At 46.7% G+C, this 24,608-nt stretch overlaps 2 protein-coding genes across 3 annotated transcripts; both read left to right on the top strand.

The window, feature by feature from the left end:
• The first annotated feature begins 631 nt into the window (after positions 1 to 631).
• Positions 632 to 19,075, top strand: col6a2 (collagen, type VI, alpha 2). 2 transcript variants are annotated; one of them, XM_030362862.1, is made up of 32 exons: positions 633 to 868; positions 2,853 to 2,941; positions 3,401 to 3,501; positions 3,787 to 3,927; positions 4,268 to 4,639; positions 5,154 to 5,174; positions 5,277 to 5,342; positions 5,448 to 5,546; positions 5,656 to 5,682; positions 5,795 to 5,821; positions 5,972 to 6,016; positions 8,540 to 8,593; positions 8,711 to 8,773; positions 8,912 to 8,974; positions 9,167 to 9,220; positions 9,349 to 9,384; positions 9,498 to 9,560; positions 9,740 to 9,802; positions 9,918 to 9,980; positions 10,115 to 10,177; positions 10,928 to 10,978; positions 11,238 to 11,336; positions 11,550 to 11,612; positions 11,800 to 11,835; positions 12,093 to 12,138; positions 12,271 to 12,423; positions 13,158 to 13,252; positions 13,646 to 13,827; positions 14,597 to 14,775; positions 15,240 to 15,278; positions 17,391 to 17,725; positions 17,924 to 19,075. In XM_030362862.1, exons 2-32 carry the CDS (start codon positions 2,860 to 2,862, stop codon positions 18,188 to 18,190), a joined length of 3,048 nt encoding a protein of 1,015 aa, XP_030218722.1. In that variant the 5' UTR covers positions 633 to 868; positions 2,853 to 2,859; the 3' UTR covers positions 18,191 to 19,075. The 2 variants fall into 2 exon arrangements, with proteins under 2 accessions (XP_030218723.1, XP_030218722.1); XM_030362863.1 differs by lacking the exons at positions 17,391 to 17,725; positions 17,924 to 19,075 and adding an exon at positions 15,623 to 17,138 and having other exon boundaries at positions 632 to 868.
• Positions 19,076 to 20,217: 1,142 nt separating this feature from the next.
• Positions 20,218 to 24,556, top strand: zgc:162816 (D-threo-3-hydroxyaspartate dehydratase). The gene is made up of 10 exons (XM_030362864.1): positions 20,218 to 20,380; positions 20,525 to 20,674; positions 20,894 to 21,023; positions 21,288 to 21,438; positions 21,766 to 21,946; positions 22,565 to 22,683; positions 23,015 to 23,141; positions 23,587 to 23,649; positions 23,989 to 24,094; positions 24,302 to 24,556. The coding sequence occupies exons 2-10, from the start codon at positions 20,529 to 20,531 to the stop codon at positions 24,389 to 24,391; spliced, it is 1,113 nt and encodes a 370-aa protein (XP_030218724.1). The 5' UTR covers positions 20,218 to 20,380; positions 20,525 to 20,528; the 3' UTR covers positions 24,392 to 24,556.
• Positions 24,557 to 24,608: the final 52 nt, after the last annotated feature.

Below are 24,608 nucleotides of genomic sequence, written 5' to 3'. Positions count from 1 at the left end.
GACTGACACTCAAACACATGTGAGCGCAGAACATGCATGTGTGTGTGTACGCACGGGCACGGACACGTAAACATGCCCAACGAGTTGGTGGTGTTTACACCCAGTGTAAACTCGAGTTTAAATCTTGCAAATTACAAACAGACATCCAGGCAAGGGGTCGCGGCGCAATGTGTAGCTGCATTTGAGCAGGCCAATATTTCTGCCCGCAGGAGCGTATGTTTTCTTTGAGCGTATTCGTGTGTCTGCCTCTGTGTCTCTGATCCAAAAAGGTGGGAGTTGGGGTCCACAGAAGCAGGCAATGATAGATGACTTTACTTGTAACATTCAGGCCTGATCGACACATTTGCAAATTTGTGTTTTGGTTCCCCAGGAAACGGCGGAAACGGCGAACCTGGTGCGCGCCCAGTGGTGCGCCATGTGTTCCACTCATGGCCACACATGAACCTTTTCATATTTCCAAACCCTCAACAGACATTAAAAAATGTTTGTGAGAGGGTTTGCGGGGCTTTTCCATAACCTCCAGCGCTGGATAGGCCCCTTATTAATGGGATGCGCCATAAAATGTACGCGCGTAGGCGCGCACACATGTTCGGATGGACCTACAGCGCCCCCAAGCGGACTCCGTTGGGCCCTAGTTTGCGCGCGCGGGAGGAGGGACCAGGGCATCTGGCGGAGTTGTTCTGGACCAGAGGGCGAGAGAGTGGCTCTTCTGCGGAAAGCACGAGCGCATCCAGGACTTTATTCCCAGTTTCTCGTCTTCTCCCCCCTTCTGTTATTAACCTGTCTCTTCCCAGTGAGATGAGGAAGTGATACCATTGGGATTCAGCAAGTTATTTGGAGAGTTCGGAAGTTGTTCGAGAGAGTTCGGGTGAGTAGTACTTTTACGCGTAACAGTGCGGCTCGTTATATGCCATGGTCGCTTTTTCCCGAGCGCGAGCGTACTGTTCCCGAAATTAACGAAGAATACACGGTTAATATAAATAATATTGGATTCGAAAGTCACGTATTAAACTGGTCCTTGTTCTAGAAATAAGCATATGCATGATATATAGGCCAAGTGAAATCTGGGTTGTTTACGGCTATTTATCTGTTAAGAGATAGATCAGTGAGGCCGTTTTCCTTTAAACTTTTGACAAATTAAAGCGGGTTGCAGAGGTGGAAGACGCATCTCTGCAGCCCTGGCCTTGTTTTACTCCTTGATGTCCGCTAGAGGGAGCCGCCCTGGGACGGCACAGCAGTAGGCCATGTAGGCCAATATTTTAATAAGCAGTTAGCCATCATAATCGCTGCTTTGAAAGCTGGCTACTTTAGATATGTTTCACACAGATAAACACAATATGGATTTGATTTTGAAATCCAGAATCTTCGATAGGTAATTAGAAACACTTTTTTATAGGCCTAGACATTGTAACATGTTAAGCAGCTAATATACAACTTGAATATACCAGTCTGATTTGATTCTGATTTAAAAATGTCTGATTATATATTACAATTAGACATGTGCCTTGAAGTTAAGGAGACAAAAGTTACAGATCAGACTTTCTCTTGTATTAAATAGCAGTTTGGCTATAGCTTGTGTCCTGATATTATCCCTGAACTGTTGGTCACATATAAACTAGGGGTGTCATTTTACCAACCGATTAGATTGTCCAATGAAATCTATTACCTTAATATTGATCTTGTTATATATTTTGTGGAAGCACTACTAATGCTATGGCCGTATATGGCGAGTAAATAAAACCACCAACATGAGATGTTAAGTCCTTTTTATGAATTATGGGTTCATAGTGCAGTGTACTGACGGCACGCCTAAAGGAAATTATACTGCTGCAGAGAAAGTGGTGTGATTTACGTATATCAGGAGTTACCATGGTAGCAGACAAGCTTCTGATGTCACTAGTGACGCTAAGCACTGCAGCAAGTCGTCAACTGCCGTTATCAATTTGTTATCAATTTGTCTTAATCTTAATTAAAGGGCCCTATTATTCCACCAGGTGTCAGTGTGAGTGTAAGCCATTACAAAATGTGTATTTTTCTTGTGCCTTAGTGACATCACAAGTGGGAGTGTGCGCCTAGATGTATGATGGCGTACATCCAGGTGGAAACTCCCACTTTGAAATGGCTAATCACACTCACACCTGGTGTTACTAATGGGCCCTTTAATACATTGAGTTACTGGAGAAAAGTTATAGGATTTTTACTGCCCATATTTTATTTTTATGAAATTTTAAAGTCGATACCAACTGTTCTTCAATTAGGCCGTACCTGGGTTGGCTTTAGTACGTTCGTTACTACTTGACCATATGGTCCGCTTTTGGTTTTCATTAGACACATTTAAAGTTAGCTAACATTTAGACAGCATGGCATTAGCATTCCTCCTGAGCAGCCATGTTTGATATCCATCAATACAGTCTGTGGCAAATATAATTCAATAAGAGGAGTTGATCTAAGATGGCCGCTCAAAGAACCATTATTTACATTTTCCATGACATTTGAAAAATGAGAAGATGAAATGTTTCTGTTGTCTGCCGTTTTTCACAAAGCTGCTTACATTTGATAACTTAGCTAACAAAACTACTTTCTTCACCTTGGTTTTAAACTCTTTTTTTTACACTTTTTTACGGGCATTTACGGTTCAATGTTGAAATAATCCAGGGAGACCTTTTTTTGATTTGGAAAGAATCCAAATGAAACATGCTTGTGTTTGCCTGGGTGCATGTGTGTGTGCGTGTTACTGTGTGTGTGTGTCTGGGTGTGTGTGTGTGTGTGTGTGTGTGTGTGTGTGTGTGTGTGTGTGTGTGTGTGTGTGTGTGTGTGTGTGTGTGTGTGTGTGTGTGTGTGATGTTTTTCAGACGGGAGATGGCGACGATCATGGGTTTCCAGTGGGTGGCGCTTTGCTGCTTCCTGATCGGCGCTGTGACTAATGCCCAAGAGTGCAGCAGTGAGTGACCTCACTGCTGCTCGTCAACTAATCAAATTGATATCTGCTAATATATCTTCTGCTAATATAAAAAAGCATCTTGTTAAAGTGACTGTGACTTGACGTGAAGTGTCATGTCATCACAAGTTCCTAGGAATGTGTTGTGTGTGCACAAGATGTTACAATAAAACGTACACATCTGGATAGTATAACCACACGCTGCACATTTGGCCCGTTTTTATGTTATCTTTCTAAAGGGAACAAGAGTAAGCAAAATAAATAGTTCAGCTCCTTATTACTCATTGTTTGAATAACGATATTTAAGCTCCTGCTGTTCATCTTGGCTCTCATGTTTATTTTGACCTATGGGCAGATGGTTGTGAATGTATTTTTAAATAATTTTTTTAATGTATTTATCGTTGTGTTTTTTAGATATTTGTTACTGTATGTTTGATTGTATTTTTGAATGTCATTTTCCAGCGAAACATGAATGTCCCATAGACGTGTACTTCACCATCGACACCTCGGAGACCATCGCCCTCCAGGAATCCCCCCCTGGAGCCCTTGTGCAAAGCATCAAGGTTCCTGGTCCTCATTTGACACTTTCACACTTTAACACGTGATACGTAGGAGCTTGAAAGATTCCATGAATGTGTGTTCGATACGTTCCATAGAATGTGTGTTTAAACGTTCCATAGAATGTGTGTTTAAACGTTCCATAGAATGTGTGTTTGAAACGTTCCATAGAATGTGTGCTTGAAACGTTCCATAAAATGTGTGTTTGAAACGTTCCATAGAATGTGTGTTTGATATGATCCATAGAGTGTGCGTGTGTGTGTGTGTGTGTGTGTGTGTGTGTGTTACAGGAATTCACACAGAGGTTAGCAAATCGTTTGGAGGATGTTGAGTACAAGGGGTTGGTCAAGATGCGGTGGAACGTAGGTGGGCTTCACTTCTCCCAGACACAGGTGACCAGCTCCATTGGACCAAAGGATGCCTTCATGAAGGTAAAGCACACACACACGCACGCACGCACGAATGCACACACACACACTCACACACACATAGACACACACACACACGGACACACACAGACACAATCAGGCATGCACACATGCACAAACACACACACACACATACACACGCACACACATACAAACACATGCAAACAAATGCATGCACACACACACACAAACGTATACAACAAATAGCCACACGGATAAAAACGATAAATCAGCTGATGGCATATCATATCATGGTCTGTCCCGTCTCCAATTGGCCCATGTGACCCGGGCTGGGCTGCATGTGTGACTGTGTGTGACGCGGTTCTGCTCCGTTTATCCGCAGTGGGTGAAGAATATCGTCTACTTGGGCAAGGGCACCTACATCGACTGCGCCCTCCGCAAAATGACGGAGGAGATGGGCGCGCGGGTGAGCAGGCCCTCCGACCCGCGCGCCCTGCGCTTCGCCGTGGTCATCACCGACGGCCACGTGACCGGCAACCCCTGCGGCGGCATCAAGGTGACGGCCGAGCGGGCGCGCGACGAAGGCATCCGCATGTTCGTGGTGGCGGCGTCCAAGAACGTGGACGAGACGGGCCTGAAGGAGATCGCCAACTCGCCGGCCTCCGTGTACCGCCGCGACTTCATGGCGGTGGACCTGAGCCAGGGCCGACCCGTCATCCACGATGACACCATCAACCGCATCGTCGACACCATGGTAACCGCCGCCACCCGCCTGACCCGCGCCGGGCGCAGAGACGTAGCAGAGCCGAGCGTAGAACTCGAGGCGGGAGACGTAGGACATAGAATATAGAATGAAGGACGTAGAATGTAGAATGTAGAACATAGAACACAGAACATAAACACATAGAATCACTCCTGTTATACACACTCCCTAAAAATGTGTTTTAGGCTCCAATGTGTAGATTAATGGTCGTTCAGTGCATGGGAATCCATACGACAAGGCAATATATTTATAGAATATAGAATAACGAACTAATAAACTACAAAGAATACACAAAGCAGTCATCATAAAAAAAAATCGATCATTTATATAAAGTATTTTTCTTTTTTAATAATGTTTTCTTTTGTAATTTTGTACTCATTTTTTGTTTTGTAATCAGTTATTTATTTATTAATCCTTTTTCTAATGTGCAATACATCCCTAGTGCCCTAGTGCTGTGGATATTCCGTGTTAACGCACCACTTGTTTGTCGTTTGTCTGTCTGCAGGTTCACCTGGCGTACGTGGATGTGAGTGAGGGCGCGCACACAGCAGACTTCAGTCCAAATAATCAAGTGAAGCCGTGAGGAATCGCTAATGTTGTTGTTTCTTCCTCCCTCGTGTTCAACTAGTGTTACAAGGTGTCCTGTCTAGAGACCCCGGGCCCTTCTGGTCCGAAGGGACACAGGGGTCAGAAAGTGAGTGTAACACACACACACGTACACACACATACACACACACAAACACACATGCCAATATAATACACTATCACTAATCTCCTGTGTTTGACCTGTCACCTGTAGGGAGCCAAGGGGGACAACGGAGACCCAGGTCTTAAAGGGAGCTTTGGTCGTCCCGGAGACCCTGGTATCGAAGGTCCCATTGGTCAGCCTGGTATCAAAGTGAGTATGGAACCCCGCCAATCTTCCCATCTCTGCCTTCTGATTGGCTGACTTGGCCGGCTGTTCTAACCTCTCCCTCTCTTTCTCTCTCTGTCCCTTCTCTCTGCAGGGAGAAGTCGGCCTCTTAGGAGACAAGGTGAGTGGGAGTAGAGCTCATACTCTTATTGACTGAGGTACATTCCGTCTGTGTTTTGAACCCTGTTTTGTGATCAACAATCAATAACCCAGCTGTATTTTCTCCCTCACAGGGAGAGATTGGAACCGAAGGAAAGAAGGTGGGTTCCGGACATTACTGCTTTTCCTTCTCCTCATCGAATACTCCAACTATCCGTTATCAGTCTGATCAATCCTTCTCTGCACTGATTGATTGGCTCCGACCTCACTGACCTCGTTGACCCCTGACCTTGTTTGACCTTATTTTCTAGGGTGTCGCCGGTCTCCCAGGACGCAACGGGACAGACGGACAGAAGGTGAGGACGGATGAGCCCCCAAAACTACAGGATCAGTCTCTTTAAGACCATGAAGATTAAGGCCTGTGTCTTTAAGACCTTTTAAGGCCTGTGTCTTTGAGACCTATTAAGGCCTGTGTCTTTAAGGCCTATTAAGGCCCGTGTCTTTGAGACCTATTAAGGCCCGTGTCTTTGAGACCTTTTAAGGCCCGTGTCTTTGAGACCTTTTAAGGCCCGTGTCTTTAAGACCTTTTAAGGCCCGTGTCTTTGAGACCTTTTAAGGCCCGTGTCTTTGAGACCTTTTAAGGCCTGTGTCTTTGAGACCTATTGAGGCCTGTGTCTTTGAGACCTTTTAAGGCCTGTCTCTTTGAGACCCATTTGGCCTGTTTCTTTAAAACTGAAAGATTCTGGGAATTTGCAAACCAAACCACTTAAAGTGTAATTGCGGCGCAAATTGAACCCAGGATCTTTGTTTTGGCATTAAAACCCATCAAATAAGCCTTCCAGATACCTTTTTCATTGAAAATCGAGTATTATAGTTTGCCGGGCGCAATGTTTGGCGTCCATGTTGTTGACTTGGGGCATAGTGTTTCGCTTCCAAATCCGCATTTTTTAACCAATAAATAGCACCAAACCTCTGTAGTAGCATGACTAGGGTCCCTACACATAAAACGAAGCACAAACAACTTAGGCCCCGTCCACACGAAGCCGAAACGGGCGAAACAGTTACGGTTTCGATCTATCCGGTTTCGAAGTATCTCCGTAAAGACGAAGCCAAGCGAAACCGGGTAGACCTGTAGAAACGCTGTAGTACACAAGCCAGGCCCATAAGGGGCGCTGCTTCTGCTACAGAAACCCAGAAGGAAAATAAATAAGAAAAGAGGCGAGCATGCGCATAAAGGGTGGGACTCCGCGGGCTTAACAGTCATTGGCTAGAGGATCGAAGGGGGGGGGGCGATGACGTCATGGTTTGCGGTTTCAGTCGGTTTCAGGCGTCCACACGAATCCAAAACGAAACCGGGTAGATTTGAAACCACCTCCGAGGGTGGTTTCAGAAGTTTGCGGTTTCGGTCAGCGGATTCGCCGGCTTCGTGTGGACGGAAGGCCGAACCGTACAAGACCTTTGCGGTTTCGCCATGAAATCGGCTTCGTGTGGACGGGGCCTTAGTTTGCAAACCCGGAGTTTATTTAAAAAGACAGTTTAACAAGCATTACCGGTAGGTCCGTGTATACAGGAAGTCCAAGTCGATTGCCGAATGCGCCGGAGTTCAGTTCAAGGAGGAAAGTTTTGGAATTTAAAATTTGTATAATATATATTTATAAATAATATATAGCAAGTGTTGACACGTAAATTAAAGTAATTGCATAATTTACAGTTACAAAATAATTGTTCGCTACAATCAAGCATGGCACGTTGTTGACGGAAGACGCACTGCACACGTGATTGACGCATAGAGTGAAGGACAGCTCAAGCACCGGAGAAGACGACCCATCCACAGCTTGAAGTGAAGAGAGTGATGGTTCGTGTTGGTGTTTTCCCCGGCTGCGGAAAAAAGAAAGTTACACAAAAGTTACACTCCAGAAACTTTCCATAGATTGCCATTGCGGTACAATGACCGATCTCTGGTAGACCAGTGGCTTATTGTTCTAAATATGGACATTGAGACGCCAATCAAGACGCTAATGCATAAGGATCACCGTGTCTGCATTGCTCATTTTGATAAGGACGACTTGATCCTTCCCAAAAGATCTGCTAACCCAAAGAACCCAAAAGGAGTTTCATTGAAGAGGAATGCAATCCCTCGAGTGCGGCAAGTGGCTACGGATAGACTTGAGGTAAACTTGCCGCACTCGAGGGATTGCATTCCTCTTCAATTAAACTCCTTTTGGGTTCTTTGGGTCAGCAGCTCTTATGGGAATGATGAAGTTGTCCTTGATGAGCACTGCAGACACGGTGATCCTTCTGCATTAGCGTCTTGATTGGCGTCTCAATGTCCATATTCAGAACAATAAGCCACTGGTCAACAAGAGATCGGTCATTGTACCGCAATGGCAGTCTATGGAAGGTTTCTGGAGTGTAACTTTTCATTTTTTTTCCGCAGCCGGAGAAAACACTAACACGAACCATCTCTCTCTTGACTTCAAGCTGTGGATGGGTCGTCTTCTCCGGTGCTTGATAAAAAAAAAAAAAATCAAATATGTAAAGTGTTAATTATTACAATAATCATAGTAATGATTTATTAAAAATGTCAAAAACTTCCAGCTGGATGGGGTTTCTATTCTGTTCTCATAAGTGTGATTTTATTAGAAAACTTTAGCATAACGGTTAGACACGTTTGAAGTAGTTATCTCACGTGACGCAGCCATCCGTGATACCAACCGTTCAAATGGATTGGTTGGTATGTAAGATTGTGTTCAGGTCTGCATTCTCTAGTCACCCTCCAGGTCCTCTATTGTGTTCTATTCTTCTACCGTACAGTATTAACCGGGCTCCAGAAGGGCTTTCCCTCTAACATGTCGGCCCTTGTTTCCCCCGCCTTGCAGGGTAAGATCGGACGCATCGGGGCCCCGGGCTGCAAAGGAGATCCAGGCGACGTGGTAAGACCTGACGACCCACCCGGCCAACTGACACTGGCTATACATCCAGTGGGGGTGCCATAGAATCCATTGACTGATGTGTGTGTGTGTGGGGGGGTGCGCGTGTGTGTTCCGTAGGGTCCCGATGGTCACCCCGGAGACGTGGGTACGGCTGGTCTCGGCGGAACCGATGGCGAGAAGGTACCACCACCAGGGTTCAAAGGTCAAACTAGTTTAAAACAACGCAGTTGAGAATATCAGAACTTAACTGTGTGGGTGTGTGTGTGTGCGTGTGTTTGTGTGTGTGTGTGTGTGTGTGCATGCGTGTGCCGTTGCCAGGGAGATGGTGGTCGCCCTGGGAGATTCGGCCCACCTGGGCCTGCTGGAGACGGGGGACCAAAGGTAAGCTCACAAGCCCCGCCCTCGCAGCCATGTTCCTGACCAATCGGAAAGGATGGTGCCTGTAAAGGAAGTTCCATCCAAAAATGGACGACAACTGTTTGTCCATTAAAGAGCCATCTCTCTCAGGAATAAATGAGTGAATAGGAGACTAGGTCAAGGTTCAAGGGTTAAACTTTGGTGTTACTTTTACAGGGAGATAGAGGAAGTCCTGGCTCGCCTGGTATCCCTGGACAGAAAGGGACCTCAGTAAGTCGTCAATCTTCCCCCCGGACACACACACACGCACACATATACACCCATAGACCCGCACTTGTACCAGTGACCTGTCCGCTCACTCACCTGCGTGTGTGTGTGTGTGTGTCATTGCCTTCCAGGGAACAATAGGATCTCCAGGGGCCAAGGGAGAATTGGTAAGGTCACACGATGCACCGACCGATGTGTCTCAGCCTATCCCCACACAGCATTCTTGTGTTGTCCCTCTGCGAGTTTCTTATGTTCAGTGTGTGTGTCGTTGTGTTTCTAGGGCAGGAGGGGAGACTTTGGACCCAAGGGTGGCATGGGAACGGACGGAGGGAGCGGAGACAAGGTGACGTCCCAAACACTTTGCGAACCGCACCCGCGTCCCATCACATCTCTGGATGGTTTTGAGTCTCTTGTGCACATCCCCATTGCAGCGCGGTGCTTCTCCACTAGGGGGCGGCGGAGCTTGGCATTGGGACCTGCTGACCAGACCAAAGTAACCCGTGAGTTGTTCCTGTGTTTCAGGGTGAGATGGGGCCCGAGGGCTTGAGGGGACTTCCTGGTGAGCAGGGGTCCAAGGGCTCAAAGGTGAGGGGCACACTTCTGCCGCCATGAAGTCAAACACACATGGAAACACACACTCTCACGCACACACACACACACACACGAGTCTGCGTCGCTCAGCGTTTCGGTTTCTTTTCAGGGTGACAACGGCCTCCCAGGACCCAGAGGACCGGCAGGAGCATCAGGAGAGCCCGGGAGAAACGTAGGTCAAAGGTCACCTTGGGACAGCCCTTGTGTGCCCATCATCTCTTACGTCGGAAATAAGTGACCCACGGCTGTTTAGCCGTTGTGCGTTCCCGCGGTAACGGTGGGGTTGTTTGTCCCGACTCCTTCCAGGGTACGCGTGGAGACCCCGGTGATGCCGGCTCCAGAGGCGAGCCTGGACTACAGGGGCCCAAGGTACGGGTGTGGGTGTGCGTGTGGGTCTTTACCTGTGTGTATGTGTATGTGTGTGTGTGTGTGTTCACGTACTTAAAACTATGCTAGGTCATGGGGAGAAACCAGCCAGAGTAAGCTAGCTTTAGCAGTAGGTCTGCCTGGTCTTGTGGAAGACAATGTGTCTGGCAGAGAGGGAAGACAGGTAAGTAGACTGGTAGGTAGGTAGACAGGTACGTAGCTAGGTAGACAGGTAGCTTGGGTAGACGGGTAGATAGGTAGACGGATTGGTAGGTAGACAGGTAGGTAGGTGGACAGGTACGAAGCTAGGTAGACAGGTAGACGGATTGGTAGGTAGACAGGTAGGTAGGTAGGTAGACAGGTAGATGGATTGGTAGGTAGACAGGTAGGTAGGTTGACAGGTAGGTAGGTAGGTAGACATGTACGTAGCTAGGTAGACAGGTAGACCGACTGGTAGGTAGACAGGTAGGTAGGTTGACAGGTAGGTAGGTAGGTAGACAGGTAGATAGGCAGACAGGTAGGTAGGTAGGTAGGGTAGACAGGTAGATAGGCAGACAGATAGGTAGGTAGGTAGACGGGTTGGTAAGCCATCATCACGATTTTTGCAGGCATGCGAGAGCCACAGATACCAGATTGTTTTCACATTTTTGCCAGAGCTTTGGATTTATATTTTGGATCGGTCGGATACAAAGAAAAAAATGATTCATAAATGCATTGCCTGCCCAAGTTTTAAAATGTCTCTTTCTACTTCAGGGTGATGGAGGAAGACCAGGCTTCAGCTACCCGGGACCAAGGGGACCATCGGTAAACCCCACACACCCACACACCCACACACACACGCCCACACACTCACACACACACTCACACACACAAACAAGCACACACACACACACACACCAACACACACACATACCCCCCCCACACACACACACCCCCCCACACACACACGCACACGCACACTCACACACGCACGTCATCCCACTTTCCTGCCTTGCAAGGACTTTCTTGTGCTGAGACAGAACTCTGTTTTGACTTGTGGGGACTCTTGCTCCATCGTCCGTAGGGAGACAGAGGAGTAAAGGGCAACAACGGACCCAGAGGCAGCAGAGGGGACTGCGGCCACAAGGGAGAGGCCGGGGGGAAGGGTACCCCAGGAGAGCTGGTGAGTTACCTGGACATTTCCCTGGTTAAGAAAATAAAAGTCCTCATTAATGTATCGATTTTATTTTTTATCTATGATTCGACCATCTTGATTCATGCAAAACATAAAAGTACAAAAGAAAGAACGAAATGAGCGCCACCTTCTGTGGGCCAGTGCCCCAGCGGGGGGGAGGGAGACCACGTGCTGGGGGTCTGACCGCTGTGATGTGAACAGGGAGAGCCCGGACCCGGAGGGGAGCCCGGCCGCAGGGGCACAAGAGGAGAGCTCGGAAGGGATGTGAGTCTGTCACACCCGCCGTCAGACACGCACACACAAAGAACACTAACCCTGTGGACACTGCACGGATGAATGAACGAATGAATACATTTACACCACACACACTCCAGCCGTGTATTTATTTACAGTAGGCTTCTCAACAGCGTCACAGGATATGACATCACATTCTGTCTTCCTCTTCAAACAGGGGGACCCCGGCCCCGAGGGAGATCCTGGTCTGACGGTGAGGAACCTCAGCATCCTTTTCACCAACCCTTAGTCTGTGGGCCTTCTTTATCCAGCAGCCATCTTGGATCAAAATGCTAGCCAGGTGGGATGAACTGAAGGCCGAGTTCGGCCTTCAGTTCATCCCACCTGGCTAGCATTTTGATCCAAGATGGCCGCTGGATGAATAGGGCCTGTTGAGCCATAGTCAGCCGTGTAGGAAACCACTTCAACCATGTTGAATTTGACGCCATGTTGTCTCCCGTCTGGTTGTAGGAGTGTGATGTCATGAACTACATCAGAGAGACGTGCGGCTGCTGTGGTGGGTTCATCAATGCATTGACTAATAGTAACAGTAATGCAAATGCCTTTATTGATACTGTTAAACCAATACTGTTGCTATCAATACAATAACTAATAACTGTGTGTGTGTGTGTGTGTGTGTGTGTTACAGACTGTGAGAAGCGTTGTGGCGCCCTGGATATTGTGTTTGTGATTGACAGTTCCGAGTCGGTGGGTCTGACAAACTTCACGCTGGAGAAGAACTTTGTGATCAACACCATCAACAGATTGGGCTCCATGTCCAAAGACCCCAACTCAGCCACCGGTGGGCACCCCCCTCAATCCTTAATGCTTTCATCTTCATCTTCATCATCATTCTCAACTTCCTCTTGGACTTCATTTTTCATCATCATCCTTATCTTCATTTCCCCCTTCATAGTACCATACCATCACCCTAGTCATCTAACCCTACCATCCTCTTCATCAGCCTCCCCCTCATCCCTTACCCTATCATACCATCACACTTTCATCTTCAGCTTCAGTTACATCTTCTGCTGCCTCTTCAATGATCCATACCGTCCTCGTCTTCATCATACCCTACAACACTCATCCTCACCCTCACCCCTTAGGATATGACACCATACCAAATGTTAATCTCCATCTTCATCATTCCATATGATCTTCTTCATCGTAGTCATCTTCAGCTCCATCTTCACAGCCCTCTCACTTGCGTCATAAAACCCCTCTCACCATGTTTTGCTATGACTTTATAATCAGCTCCCCCTCTAAGGGTTGTGTAGGAATGTGTTGTATTTGTAACACAGTTTGCAGCCAGTGTCAGTGTTTGACTAGGGCTGACCTTAAGAGGCGAATCAACGTCATATTTATGACGATTCCTAGTTGTGATGTCGTTATGGCAGCAACTACGTGATCTTGTCTACACAGCAGAACTCCTCTCGTCAGACCTTTAGAGAAGGTTGATTGGTTGATTGATTGATTGATTCATCTAATGGAATAACAAGAGTGTGTAACCAGTGTGTGTGTGTTTGTGTGTCCCAGGCACCAGGGTGGGTGTGGTCCAGTACAGTCACAGCGGAACCTTCCAGGCCATCCGTCTCAACGACCCAAAGATCGACTCCCTGTCCGCTTTCAAGGTTCTACACACACACACACACACAAACACAGAGACAGGCACACACACACAAACACACACACAGGCACAAAGGCACACTTGCACTCACCCATAAACACACACCAACACACCTACTTACACATGCACACAGACATGCAGGCATCAACCTACACACACACACTAACACACTTGGTGTTTTGATTACTTTTTCAATGTTAAACATTGCATAATTGAATATGTATTATATATTTGTGTCTTTCCCATTTCAGAGAAAATTTTAATTTTAATAAAGATTCAACTTTATATATATCATATATAATTGATCATTTAGACGTAGTACTTTAAACATACTTCCTGTACTCTAACGTACATAACATCTACTTGATGACATCGTCCGTCCCCCCGTCCCCCCCAGGATGCGATGAAGAGTCTGGAGTGGATCGCGGGGGGCACCTGGACGCCCTCGGCGCTGAAGTACGCCTACGACCACCTGATCCGGGACAGCCGGCGTGCCGAGGCCAACGTCACCGTGGTGGTGATCACCGACGGGCGCTTCGACCCCCGCGACGACGACTCCCTGCTCACCTACCTCTGCAGGTAGCGGCTCGTCCGTGTGTGTGTGTGTGTGTGTGTGTGTGTGTGTGTGTGTGTGTGTGTGTGTGTGTGTGTGTGTGTGTGTGTCTGTGTCTGTGTCTGTCTGTCTGTCTGTCTGTCTGTCTGTCTGTCTGTCTGTCTGTCTGTCTGTCTGTCTGTCTGTCTGTCTGTCTGTCTGTCTGTCTGTCTGTCTGTCTGAGGGTGAGTGTGTGTGTGTGAGAGGGTGTGTGTGTCTGTCTGTCTGTCTGTCTGTGTGTGTGTGTGTGACACGTGTGTTTGTGTGTTTGTGTGAGGTTCATAATATTAATCCTAATAATAATAAAACCGTCTGCTTGATGACTAGAAAGTATATTTGAATGCTTGTGAGATCATTTTTGTTTACTTTGGGTCATTTAGCAGTCAGCCAATTCCCAATGGATAAGGGGTTAGTATTTGACCAAGGATGTCAAAGGATATGTTGTAGACATTGGGGATCAAACCCAGAACCTTTTAGCATATACCGTATGTGTTTGTGTGTGTGTGTGTGTGTGCGTGTGTGTTTGTGTGACTGTGACTGTGTGTGCATGTGAGTGCGCACGGGTGTATAAACGTGTGTACGGTGCCGTTGCGTGCCCGATAAGCGGTCTCATGCGGTCCTCCCCTGTGTGTGTGTGTGTGTGTGTGTGTGTGTGTGTGTGTGTGTGTGTGTGTGTGTGTGTGTGTGTGTGTGTGTGTGTGTGTGTGTGTGTGTGTGTGTGTGTGTGTGTGTGTGTGTGTGTGTGTCGTGACCCAGCGACCCCACGGTGGACGTGAGCGCCATCGGCATCGGGGACATGTTCGACAAGGTGGAGGAGAGCGAGAGCCTGAAGAGCATCGCGTGCAACAAGGACGGCCGCGTGCTGGGCATGAGGCGCTTCGCTGACCTGGTGGCCGAGGAGTTCATCGACAAGATCGAAACCGTGCTGTGCCCAGGTACACACACACACACACACACACACACACACACACACACACACACACACACACACACACACACACACACACACACACACACACACACACACACACACACACACACACACGTATCCTGTACACCTATACAAACATGCATACATTCATACCCACAAACACATAGACACACACACGCGCATACACATAAAAATGATGAGACTTTGATGTGTACCTCTGCCAAGGTACACAACCACAAACACGCACACACACACACACACACACACGTATACACGTAAATACACACAAACACACAGACACACACACACACACACACACACATAAAGGTCAATAGCATGCTCTGCTGACACATAAACACTTATATACACACACACACTGTGTGCACACAGACCTGCTCGTATTCAAGTTGTGTGTGTGACAGAAACTTTGCGTGCTCCTCTCATCCTATATCTCTGTCTTGGTTCTAGATCCCGTCATCGTCTGCCCAGATCTTCCATGCAAATCAGGTAAGCATCCGGAACAGCTTAATGAACTTCAACAGGGGGAACCTTTAACCCAAATCATACGCAAACGGCAGTGCTGGTTTTACTCTCCAAGCAATACAATCAACCGGTTTTCTTTGCTTGAATCATCAATCAGACAACATGACATGTTTGACATGGTTTGGTTCAACAACTTTGCTGGTTGATTCGGAGAGTATACCCTCTTTTCCAGTCCCCTTATCCGATTGGTCTCCCATCCAGTGGGACACATTGGCCCCGCCCCTGTCGGCCGTTCTTCCCCCTCTCTGTTATGTTGCGCACTGCCTCGTGGGTCTCCGCCCACTTTTGTTCCCGCCCACTTGTTTCAGGAGGGGGCACGGCCGAGGGGCAAGCCCCTCCCCCTTGGAAGCCTCTGTCTGAAGAAGGAAACCCCGCCTCCGTCCCCACCTCTCTGGAGGGCGTGGCCAACCTGCTCAGCGGCCTGAGCGAGCATCAGTACGGGGTTGGCGTGGCAACCATGGCCTACACCGCCCAGAGGGCCAAGATGAGCACGGGGATGGACCGGCAGCAGTGGACCGAGCTGTTCATCGACTCCTTCAAATACGTCTACGGCGACATCCTGGGAGACCCGACGCGCGCCTTGGGACTCTGCTAGTTATTGACATGCTAACCCCGCGCTACCTCGCACTTGGCTTCCTCATAGAGAGACATAGAGAATAAGCTAGCTAGCTGCCGCCGCTGCTCCTAGCGTAGAGGTCGTATTTAAACGTTAGCACTTTTTTGGCTGTTACTGAGCTTATGGCGGTCTCCGAGTGAGGCTCTTATTGTGTGTAAGTGTCTCGTTGATGGGTGGACATAAGTTTACCCTGGAGTATATATCAAACACGTTTCTGTGAAGACAAAGAGTCCTTTTTCCCTTCAGTGGTTTAAAATAAGTGTTATAATATGATACATATCATTCTCTCCGCGCCAAGTGGAGGGAAGTGTTTGGGGTTGTGCTGGAACAGTTTACCTCATCATGAGATCATGAGGAGGTTAGCGTCCATGGAGCCATTCATGAAGGTTTGGGTGTAGTGACACTCATTCCAACTGTGAACCGCATCGTGTGTTTTTGCTGCCGTTTTGCACGTTCCCATGGTTACGCCCATCTCTAGACTTGATTTTTTTTTTAGGTGACTCACTTTACGCGGTGTGTGAAACAAGCGGCAAAAGTGTGCGGCCAATATTCATTCCTTCTGTTTTTTTTGTTTAACGGAAAATGCTGACGCATAAACATCATTATCCTTGGGAGTTCCTGGGAATTGGCGAGGAAGTCAATTATGCGTGTATGTGTGCGTGCGTGCGTGGGTGTATGGGCCAAGACTAGCTGACGGTTAATGCTTTGTGAGTTTTATAACCCTGAAATATGATATTTTGCATGTATGCACAGAGCCTGATTTTGTAGTGGGGATTACCTCCATCTCTTGTTTATAACCATGACAACGGCGTAATCCTGTATGGCGTTGTGTCGTGAAAGTTATGTGACTGCAGCTTGCTAATGTTTCTAATACATTGATTTTTGGAAATGTGAATGAAAGTCAAATGTCTCACTCTTTACGAGAATAAAGTAGATCTCAGTGCATTGAAACAGCTGTTATTCCGATGAACCCCCCCTATGATCTGAGTGTGTGAGACTGATGGGTTTAGAATCAAAGCACTGAGCTGGTCTCTATCCTTGTTTAACCCCCATACCAAAAAAAGACTGAACCCTTCAAGCCGTATACAGACACGCAATAAAAACAAATGTTCCCATCTGGGGTTGAACATGTGCCTGCCAGCTGTGCGTTTGATCCCTCACACCATGACATTTCACACTGTTAACATTAAACACAACTGCTCAATGCCCGCCCTGTCTGGCCGTCCATATGTCTGTCTATCTGATGGTCTATCTGCTGTTCTGAATGAGCATATGTACGTCCGTCTGCCCTTCTTCCTGTCTGACCGTAAGTCTGTCCGTCGTCTGACCTTCTGCGTGTCTATCGGTCTGTCCGACCGTATACCCGCCCATCTGTCGGTCTGACTGTCCATCTGTCTGTCTGACCCACCCGTCCCATCCCTTGACTCGTCTCTCCGTGTGTCTGTCCCCCCCCCCTCCAGAGCCGGCGGTGGCGAGCTGTGTACAGCGGCCGGTGGACCTGGTCTTCCTGCTGGACGGCTCGGAGCGCATGGGCCAGGAGAACCACCGCCACGCCAAGGAGTTCGTGGAGAACGTGGCGCGCCGCCTCACGCTGGCCAACGGCCAATCGGACGAGAGGAACGCCCGCGTGGCGCTGCTGCAGTACGGCAGCCAGGCGGAGCAGAAGGTGGAGTTCGGGCTCACGCACAACCTCACCGTCATCTCCGACTCGCTGGCCGCCATGACCTACCTGGACTCCTCGTCCTCGCTGGGCAGCGCCATCATCCACGCCGTTAACAACCTGGTGATGTCACAGGTACGCACGCACGCACACACACACACACACAGCGGAAGACACACACACAAACAAAGGACAAACATAGGCAGACAAACGTTGTCAGTCACACACGTGCAGGAATACAAACAGCTACACATGCATGTACAGTATAACGGCCACAGACACTGCTCCTTGTCTGACATACACGTCACCACGGCAACGCTGTCCCCCCAACAGGGCAGCCGCCTGGCGCGCCGCAACGCCGAGCTGTCCTTCGTCTTCATCACGGACGGCGTCACGTCCAGCGAGAACCTGGAGGAGGGCGTGTCGGCCATGCGCCGCGCCGAGGGCGTGCCCACCGTGATCGCCATGGGCTCCGACGCCGACACCGAGGTGCTGAGGAAGGTGGCGCTGGGCGACGCCGCCGCCATCTTCCGCGGCGAGGACTACACCTTGCTGAACAAGCCGTCCTTCTTCGAGCGCTTCGTCCGCTGGATCTGCTAGGGAGGGAGGAAGAGGAGGAGGGGGAGGGGGGCGCGGGGGAGGGGCCCATCACCACGCACGCCAATCATAGAATTAGAATCACTAGAATGTTAGAAGAAAGCATAAGATGGACCCACTCTCCGGTGTGAGTGCAGGGAGCGGGAGGCGGCGCCGTTGAGCTGGAGCTGTGCCGTTGTTGTTGTTGATGTGGTTGTTGTTGTTGTTGTTTTGGGGTATCCAAACGTTGCAGGAATCAGGGAATCTCCATGGCGACCTTTTCTGTTTGTATTTTTTGATCCAATGGAAGTTGAGTGGGACCCCGCTTCCGGTCCGAATGTTCCATCTGGTTTCCCGGGCAACAGACACACGCCTTGAAAGTGTTGATTGACAGGAAGGTTCTGTTCATTCTAAATCTATGGTTTGACGCCTCAGACCAAAGAGTCGTTTTTGAAATGAGTTGAGGTGTTTTTAAATTGTTTGGTGCTTTAACTGTTTTTGGTTTGTGTCCAATAGTTTTGATAGTGGTAGAGAAGTCGTCTCTCCCACACTCCATGAAGGCAATATTTACATTAAAGGTGCTACAGTAGAGAGCAGAACAACGCCATTTTACTGTTTCTTGAAACGTGCTTTTTGTATCTGTGACCCAGGGACGAGATCATAAGTAGTTCACACACCCACACCCATACGTACACACAGACATACACACACACACACACACACACACACACACACACACACACACACACAGACTTCTGTATGTCTACAGACACCCACACACACACACATATAAAAACACACATACACATACACATTCAAAAAAGGAATGTAACACTTGCAGACCTACAGAAAAATAAGAGGGAAAGTTTCACATGAGTTTAATAAAGCTGAATGTGATTAACCCAAATACGTTTTTTTGTGAGTGTCTGTTTTCGCTTTAGGATAGGTTAACAATAAACGAATCATACATTTGCGATTGCTTACATGTTTGATCAAAAGACCAAATGTAGATCAGGATTTACAGCAAGTGGTTTTAAATGGTTCCAAACCAAACTTGCTTTGATTCAAACCCTGTATTTAGAACACATAATAGGCCCTGATTGGCACAGTATGGGAAAAGAGGTCACAATGATTAGAGACTGAATGAATTAATGAACATAGACCCAACGAGAAAGTTGGTGTCTCCCCAGGACCCAAATTTACCAAAAAATCCTCATAAATTGCCATTTCATGTACATTTATAAACTACTGATAAAGAACACAACAAATAATGAATTTAAAATGTATATGAATGTTTTTTTTTTCAATAAAAAAAAGTATACATATAAGTATAAAAGAGTGTATTGTTGCATATCTCACGACCTCATTACAAACAATGTTATGAATGACATTGTGAGGCTGGAGCGGAGTCAAGTATAAACAGCTCACAGAACAGACACAAAATCACAGCAACAATCACTCTTATAACAAAATATATGAGTAATAAAAAAAATAGAAATACCAAACATATAACCCTTTTATATGAATAAACATAACTGGCGTGCGAGTGGATGATGGCTGGTTTAAGAAGCCTCACCTGGCCCGAGTCAGACTGACAGCAGCATGGATCACCTGCTTCTGATTTTAATGACTTCAAAGTCTGCAAGCCTTACACCTTAGATCCAGCTGCAACCGCTTCTCCAGCTGAATATTCTCCCTCTATGTTCTTTTTTCACATGCTCGTTTTGCGACTTTTGAACATAAAACGTTCAAGGCGTTCTTTATTCTAAGCGAATGTTTGCACTTATTCTTGATTCTTCTCACTCTTTAATCTTCATCTTGGTGAAAGAACCCCACAGACCTTAATGCTGACCCCTGGTGTAGATTTACGGTCATTACGTAAATTATTAAAAAGTATGTTTTTTCAAACCAGAACACAAATGTATATTAACGAATCAAATAATACGTATTAGTAAAGGGGTGCAATCGTTCTCATATAACACGGCGATTACTTTATGGTTTTTCGGTGCTGTCCATTTATAGGTTCTGCTTTTTGAACGCAAAAGAGTTGCCGTAGAATACATACAAACGTCATGTGCCTGCCGACTCGAGCTCAATGGGCCAATAGTCCATTCTCATTAATGCAAGCGAGAGAGAATTGAAAGAACTTGGTTGTCCGCACATATATTCCACATATTTTTCTTCCTGCAAGTACGGAGCTCGCTCCTGCTTAAGGTCGGTATATTTGCGCCTTCCCTAAAAATATTACTATTTAAAACTAAACTTAATTTCTGAAATGTGTTTTTGAGTTGAGCTCGCTCAGGCGCACTGATTTAATTGCAACTATGATGATTGATGATGATTTCTTTCCGCTGACAGCATAATGGAAGGCGACCCAATTTCAAAGCTATGCACGCCCGCCATGGTGGTGGATGTAGACATCGTGAAGAGAAATGCTCAGAGGATGGTCGATCGCTATCAGGATCTGGGAGTGAAGCTGAGGCCGCATATGAAGACCCATAAAACCCTGTATGATGCACACACACAGTGTTATGCATTGCACACACAGTCTTATGCATTGCAATTTGCAATGATTGTGCAAAGTATATCTTTCGCTGCAAGGTGTGTGTGTGTGTGTGTGTGTGTGTGTGTGTGTGTGTGTGTGTGTGTGTGTGTGTGTGTGTGTGTGTGTGTGTGTGTGTGTGTGTGTGTGTGTGTGTGTGTGTGTGTGTGTGTGTGTGTGTGAAGGGAGTGCGGGGACATTATGACCGGGGGTTCTCGGCGGTGTGTGGTGGTCTCCACCCTGGCAGAAGCCTCCTTCTACGCCGACCATGGGTTCGATGATATCCTCTATGCTTACCCCCTTCCATTTGATAAGGTACCTGCTCCCTGTCTCCCTTTACCTGTCGTACACTTCATACCTCTTCTTATCATCGTACAATGGAAGATAACTTTATCCTCCATAAAGCTGGACAAAACTATTCTAATCCAAACAAATTGAAATCTTATTTTATCACTTTATTATCGTAACTTTTAATGTGTGTGTGTGTGTGTGTGTGTGTGTGTGTGTGTGTGTGTGTGTGTGTGTGTGTGTGTGTGTGTGTGTGTGTGTGTGTGTGTGTGTGTGTGTGTGTGTGTGCAGCTGGAGCGCTGTGCAGCCCTGTCGGAGAGGCTCAGTCTGTTCCAGGTCCTGCTGGACCACCCCCAGGCCCTGGAGCTGCTCAGCAAGAGGCCCCTGAGGGCCGGACGCCCCTGGCACGTCTGGCTCAAACTGGACTGTGGCAACGGGAGAGGTGAGCTGATCAACGTGTCAGCTGATCAACGTGTCAGCTGATCAATGTTAAGCTGTTTGGATGCATCTATCTGAAGATGGCTGCATTACAGATTCTGAAAATGAATTGAGTGAATTCCTGATCAGTTCAGTCTCTGGAAGCTCAAGATTTCATCATTTGAAAAATCCTGTACATTTTACGATTTGTTTATAACCTTCAGTCGGAAGAAAACACAGAAAAATGTATAAATTAGTTTAGAGTTTTGTATGAGAAGAATATATTATAATGTATTACATATAAAGGGTGGGTGGTTCAATATCAGAACATTTCTCAAATTTTATTTTATAGCCGGTGTCTTGCACTCCGAACCAGAAGCTCTCCAATTGGCTCAGGCCATCGCCAAGACGGAGGGGGTGGAGCTTACCGGTGTGTACGCACACTGTGGGAACTCTTATCACTGCAAAGGGGTGGAGAAAATACAAGCGGTCGCCCAGGAAACGACCACTTTAACACTACAGTTCATGGAAAAGTAAGCCAAAGACCAAACACACAAATACAAATAGCCATACAAAGTCACCTTTACACAAAATGATGATCAAAATCTGTGTGATGTCAACAGCACACGTCACGGGAAGTCCAATCACTAGGCTGAAGTCTAATTTACCTTCCAGCCTAGCTACATGTAGTATATCCAATTGTCACAATGCTACATAGAATGGATCAACACCTAAAAAACATACTTGAATATATGTACTATAGATCTAAAGGAGCTTTATAGTTATCTTGGATCCAGCTGCCAACTATGTTTATAGCAAAACATCTGGGGGGAGACGGCAATGGTTTGCTGTTTAGTTACCGAGATATTCTACCGAAGAGAAACTCATTTGTGTGGAGTGGTTGTTATATTCATAAGGGGATTTTCATTTTTGTGTTCCTACAGTAGCCAGTCTACATTGGTTTAATTTGAAACCTTTTGAATATACATTTTTTCACAATTTACTGCTGCTGGCAATGGTTTGGGTTTGTGTTTTGTGTGCTTACAGATCCCCGCCTCTAGTCCCATGGTTGGGGAAAACAAATATGAATCTGTTGATTGGTCAGACTACCTCTTTAGTACATGCACTACATGCACACTTTCCCGTTTCAGACTGAGAGCCGCTGGCATCAACTGCAAGTCCAGCATTGGCTCCACCCCCTCCTGTAGCCATCCAATCAAAGACATGGGCCAGCTCAGTGAGGTTCACCCAGGAAACTACGTCTTCTACGGTACGTGTCATGCCTCGATGCTTGTAGCTTCACACTGACCCGCTAGTGCGCTAACCACGAAGGCCATATGCATTGTAGCGACCAGGGTTGGATTCCCACCTGCAGTTCTAAGCTGTCATTCGCACTCTTCTTCAACCCACCTTCCTGTCTGTTCACTCTACTGTCCTTTCCATAAAGGCACATAATACCCTAAATAATAATAATATCTATAAAAAATACCTTTTTGTATATATGCCTTATTTATTTATATATATATATATATATATATATATATATATATATATATATATGACAAATCAAACTCAAACTAATTCAAATCACGGGCCTTCAGATGTGCAGCAGTCGCTGATCGGCTCGTGCAGTATGGAGGATGTTGCTGTGCGGGTTTTGACCAGAGTCATCGGACACTGTCCTCACAGGAACCAGCTGCTGGTGGACTGCGGGTGGGCGGCTCTCAGGTAACATCAGAGGGCTCATTAGTCTATACCTGTTTAAGACTGGAGCTAAGGGTTGAGCGGTCCAGGGGGGGTAAACCGGGACGTTGACATCGACACCCAACATCCGGATGGATACACACACATGTGATGTCACTATTGGGTACAACTCGAAATAGCGTTTCAAAAGAGTTTGACATAATTGCGATGAGTAGACGTGAAAATAGTAAAGGTTTTAGAACATTTTGCTATTTGAATTGATTTGTAACTGTTAAAGGCAGAGGTGAACATTAATGCACACCCTGGATCCTTAACCATAAGCCATTTAACGTTATTCCTGCTATCGTACTATTCTCGTAGTTAGTGTTTCTAAAAACCGAAACGCTGGAAGTTCTGTCTTTACTTATTTTATTAGCGCTGTTATTTTGTTGCCTTACCATTTCTTCTGCTTCCTACGGTCCACCTCCAGTCAGGACGGAGCAGGAAGGCTGCCCTCTGGATACGCTGTGATTGAAGGACATCCAGACCTCAAGTATTCTAATTGGAACTAAAGTTATATAATCTAAAATAGAAGAATCTCATCCCTCCACTGACTCAAAACCTCTGTCTAAAATACATTCAGGATTTTGTGTATTGTGCATTCATTTATTATTTTGTCCAGTCATGCATGCATTCATTATTGCACATGCAAACATTTTCTTAGACCTTCATTTTAATATTCAATAATTTGATAACTTTTCTCAGTCTCTCGTTAACTCAAAGTCAGATTCCCATAACACGGTGTTCTAATAACAATTCCACCATGTAACGAACCAGTGACCGTTAGTCTGACATTGTGACTGAGACATCTGATTGGTCCTCCCCTATGCAGGTTGCTGTCCATGACCCAGGAGCATGGCAGAGTAGAGCCAATCACAGGGGAGCTGGACTACAGCAAATACCCCCTGGGCTCCCTGCTCAAACTGGTTCCATACCACGTCAGTACACACACACGGTCAATATTTAACAAGTTTCTGTCGGTGTTGCAGGTCTGATGGTCCCTTTACCCCTGTCTCTCTCTGTCTGTCTGTCTGTCTGTCTGTCTGTCTGTCTGTCTGTCTGTCTGTCTGTCTGTCTGTCTGTCTGTCTGTCTGTCTGTCTGTCTGTCTGTCTGTCTCTGTGTGTGTCAATATTGATCCCTACAGTCTTGTGCCACAGCCATGATGCATAGCGTGTACCACGTCCACTCTGGTGGGCGTCTGGTAGGGAAGTGGTTCCCCACCCGTGGATGGTGATTGGCTGTCTTACCTCAGACTCAACGGATTATAACAACCTGTTATAGTGGTTACCAGCAGTATACTAGGAGTCAAGTGTTGCAATCACATTTATAACAATTGTTTTATTACTAATCGTTATTTTACTATTTGGGTACTGAAAATAAAATAATATTTTAAAATGTGTATGTATTTTAATTTGTTTGTGTCATAATATATTGGGCAAGGGAAAGACACA

Source organism: Gadus morhua, chromosome 8 (assembly GCF_902167405.1).
Source record: "Gadus morhua chromosome 8, gadMor3.0, whole genome shotgun sequence".
Lineage (NCBI taxonomy): Eukaryota > Metazoa > Chordata > Actinopteri > Gadiformes > Gadidae > Gadus > Gadus morhua.
The sequence above is the reverse complement of the archived record's forward strand: the minus strand, read 5'-3'. Positions and strand labels throughout refer to the sequence as shown.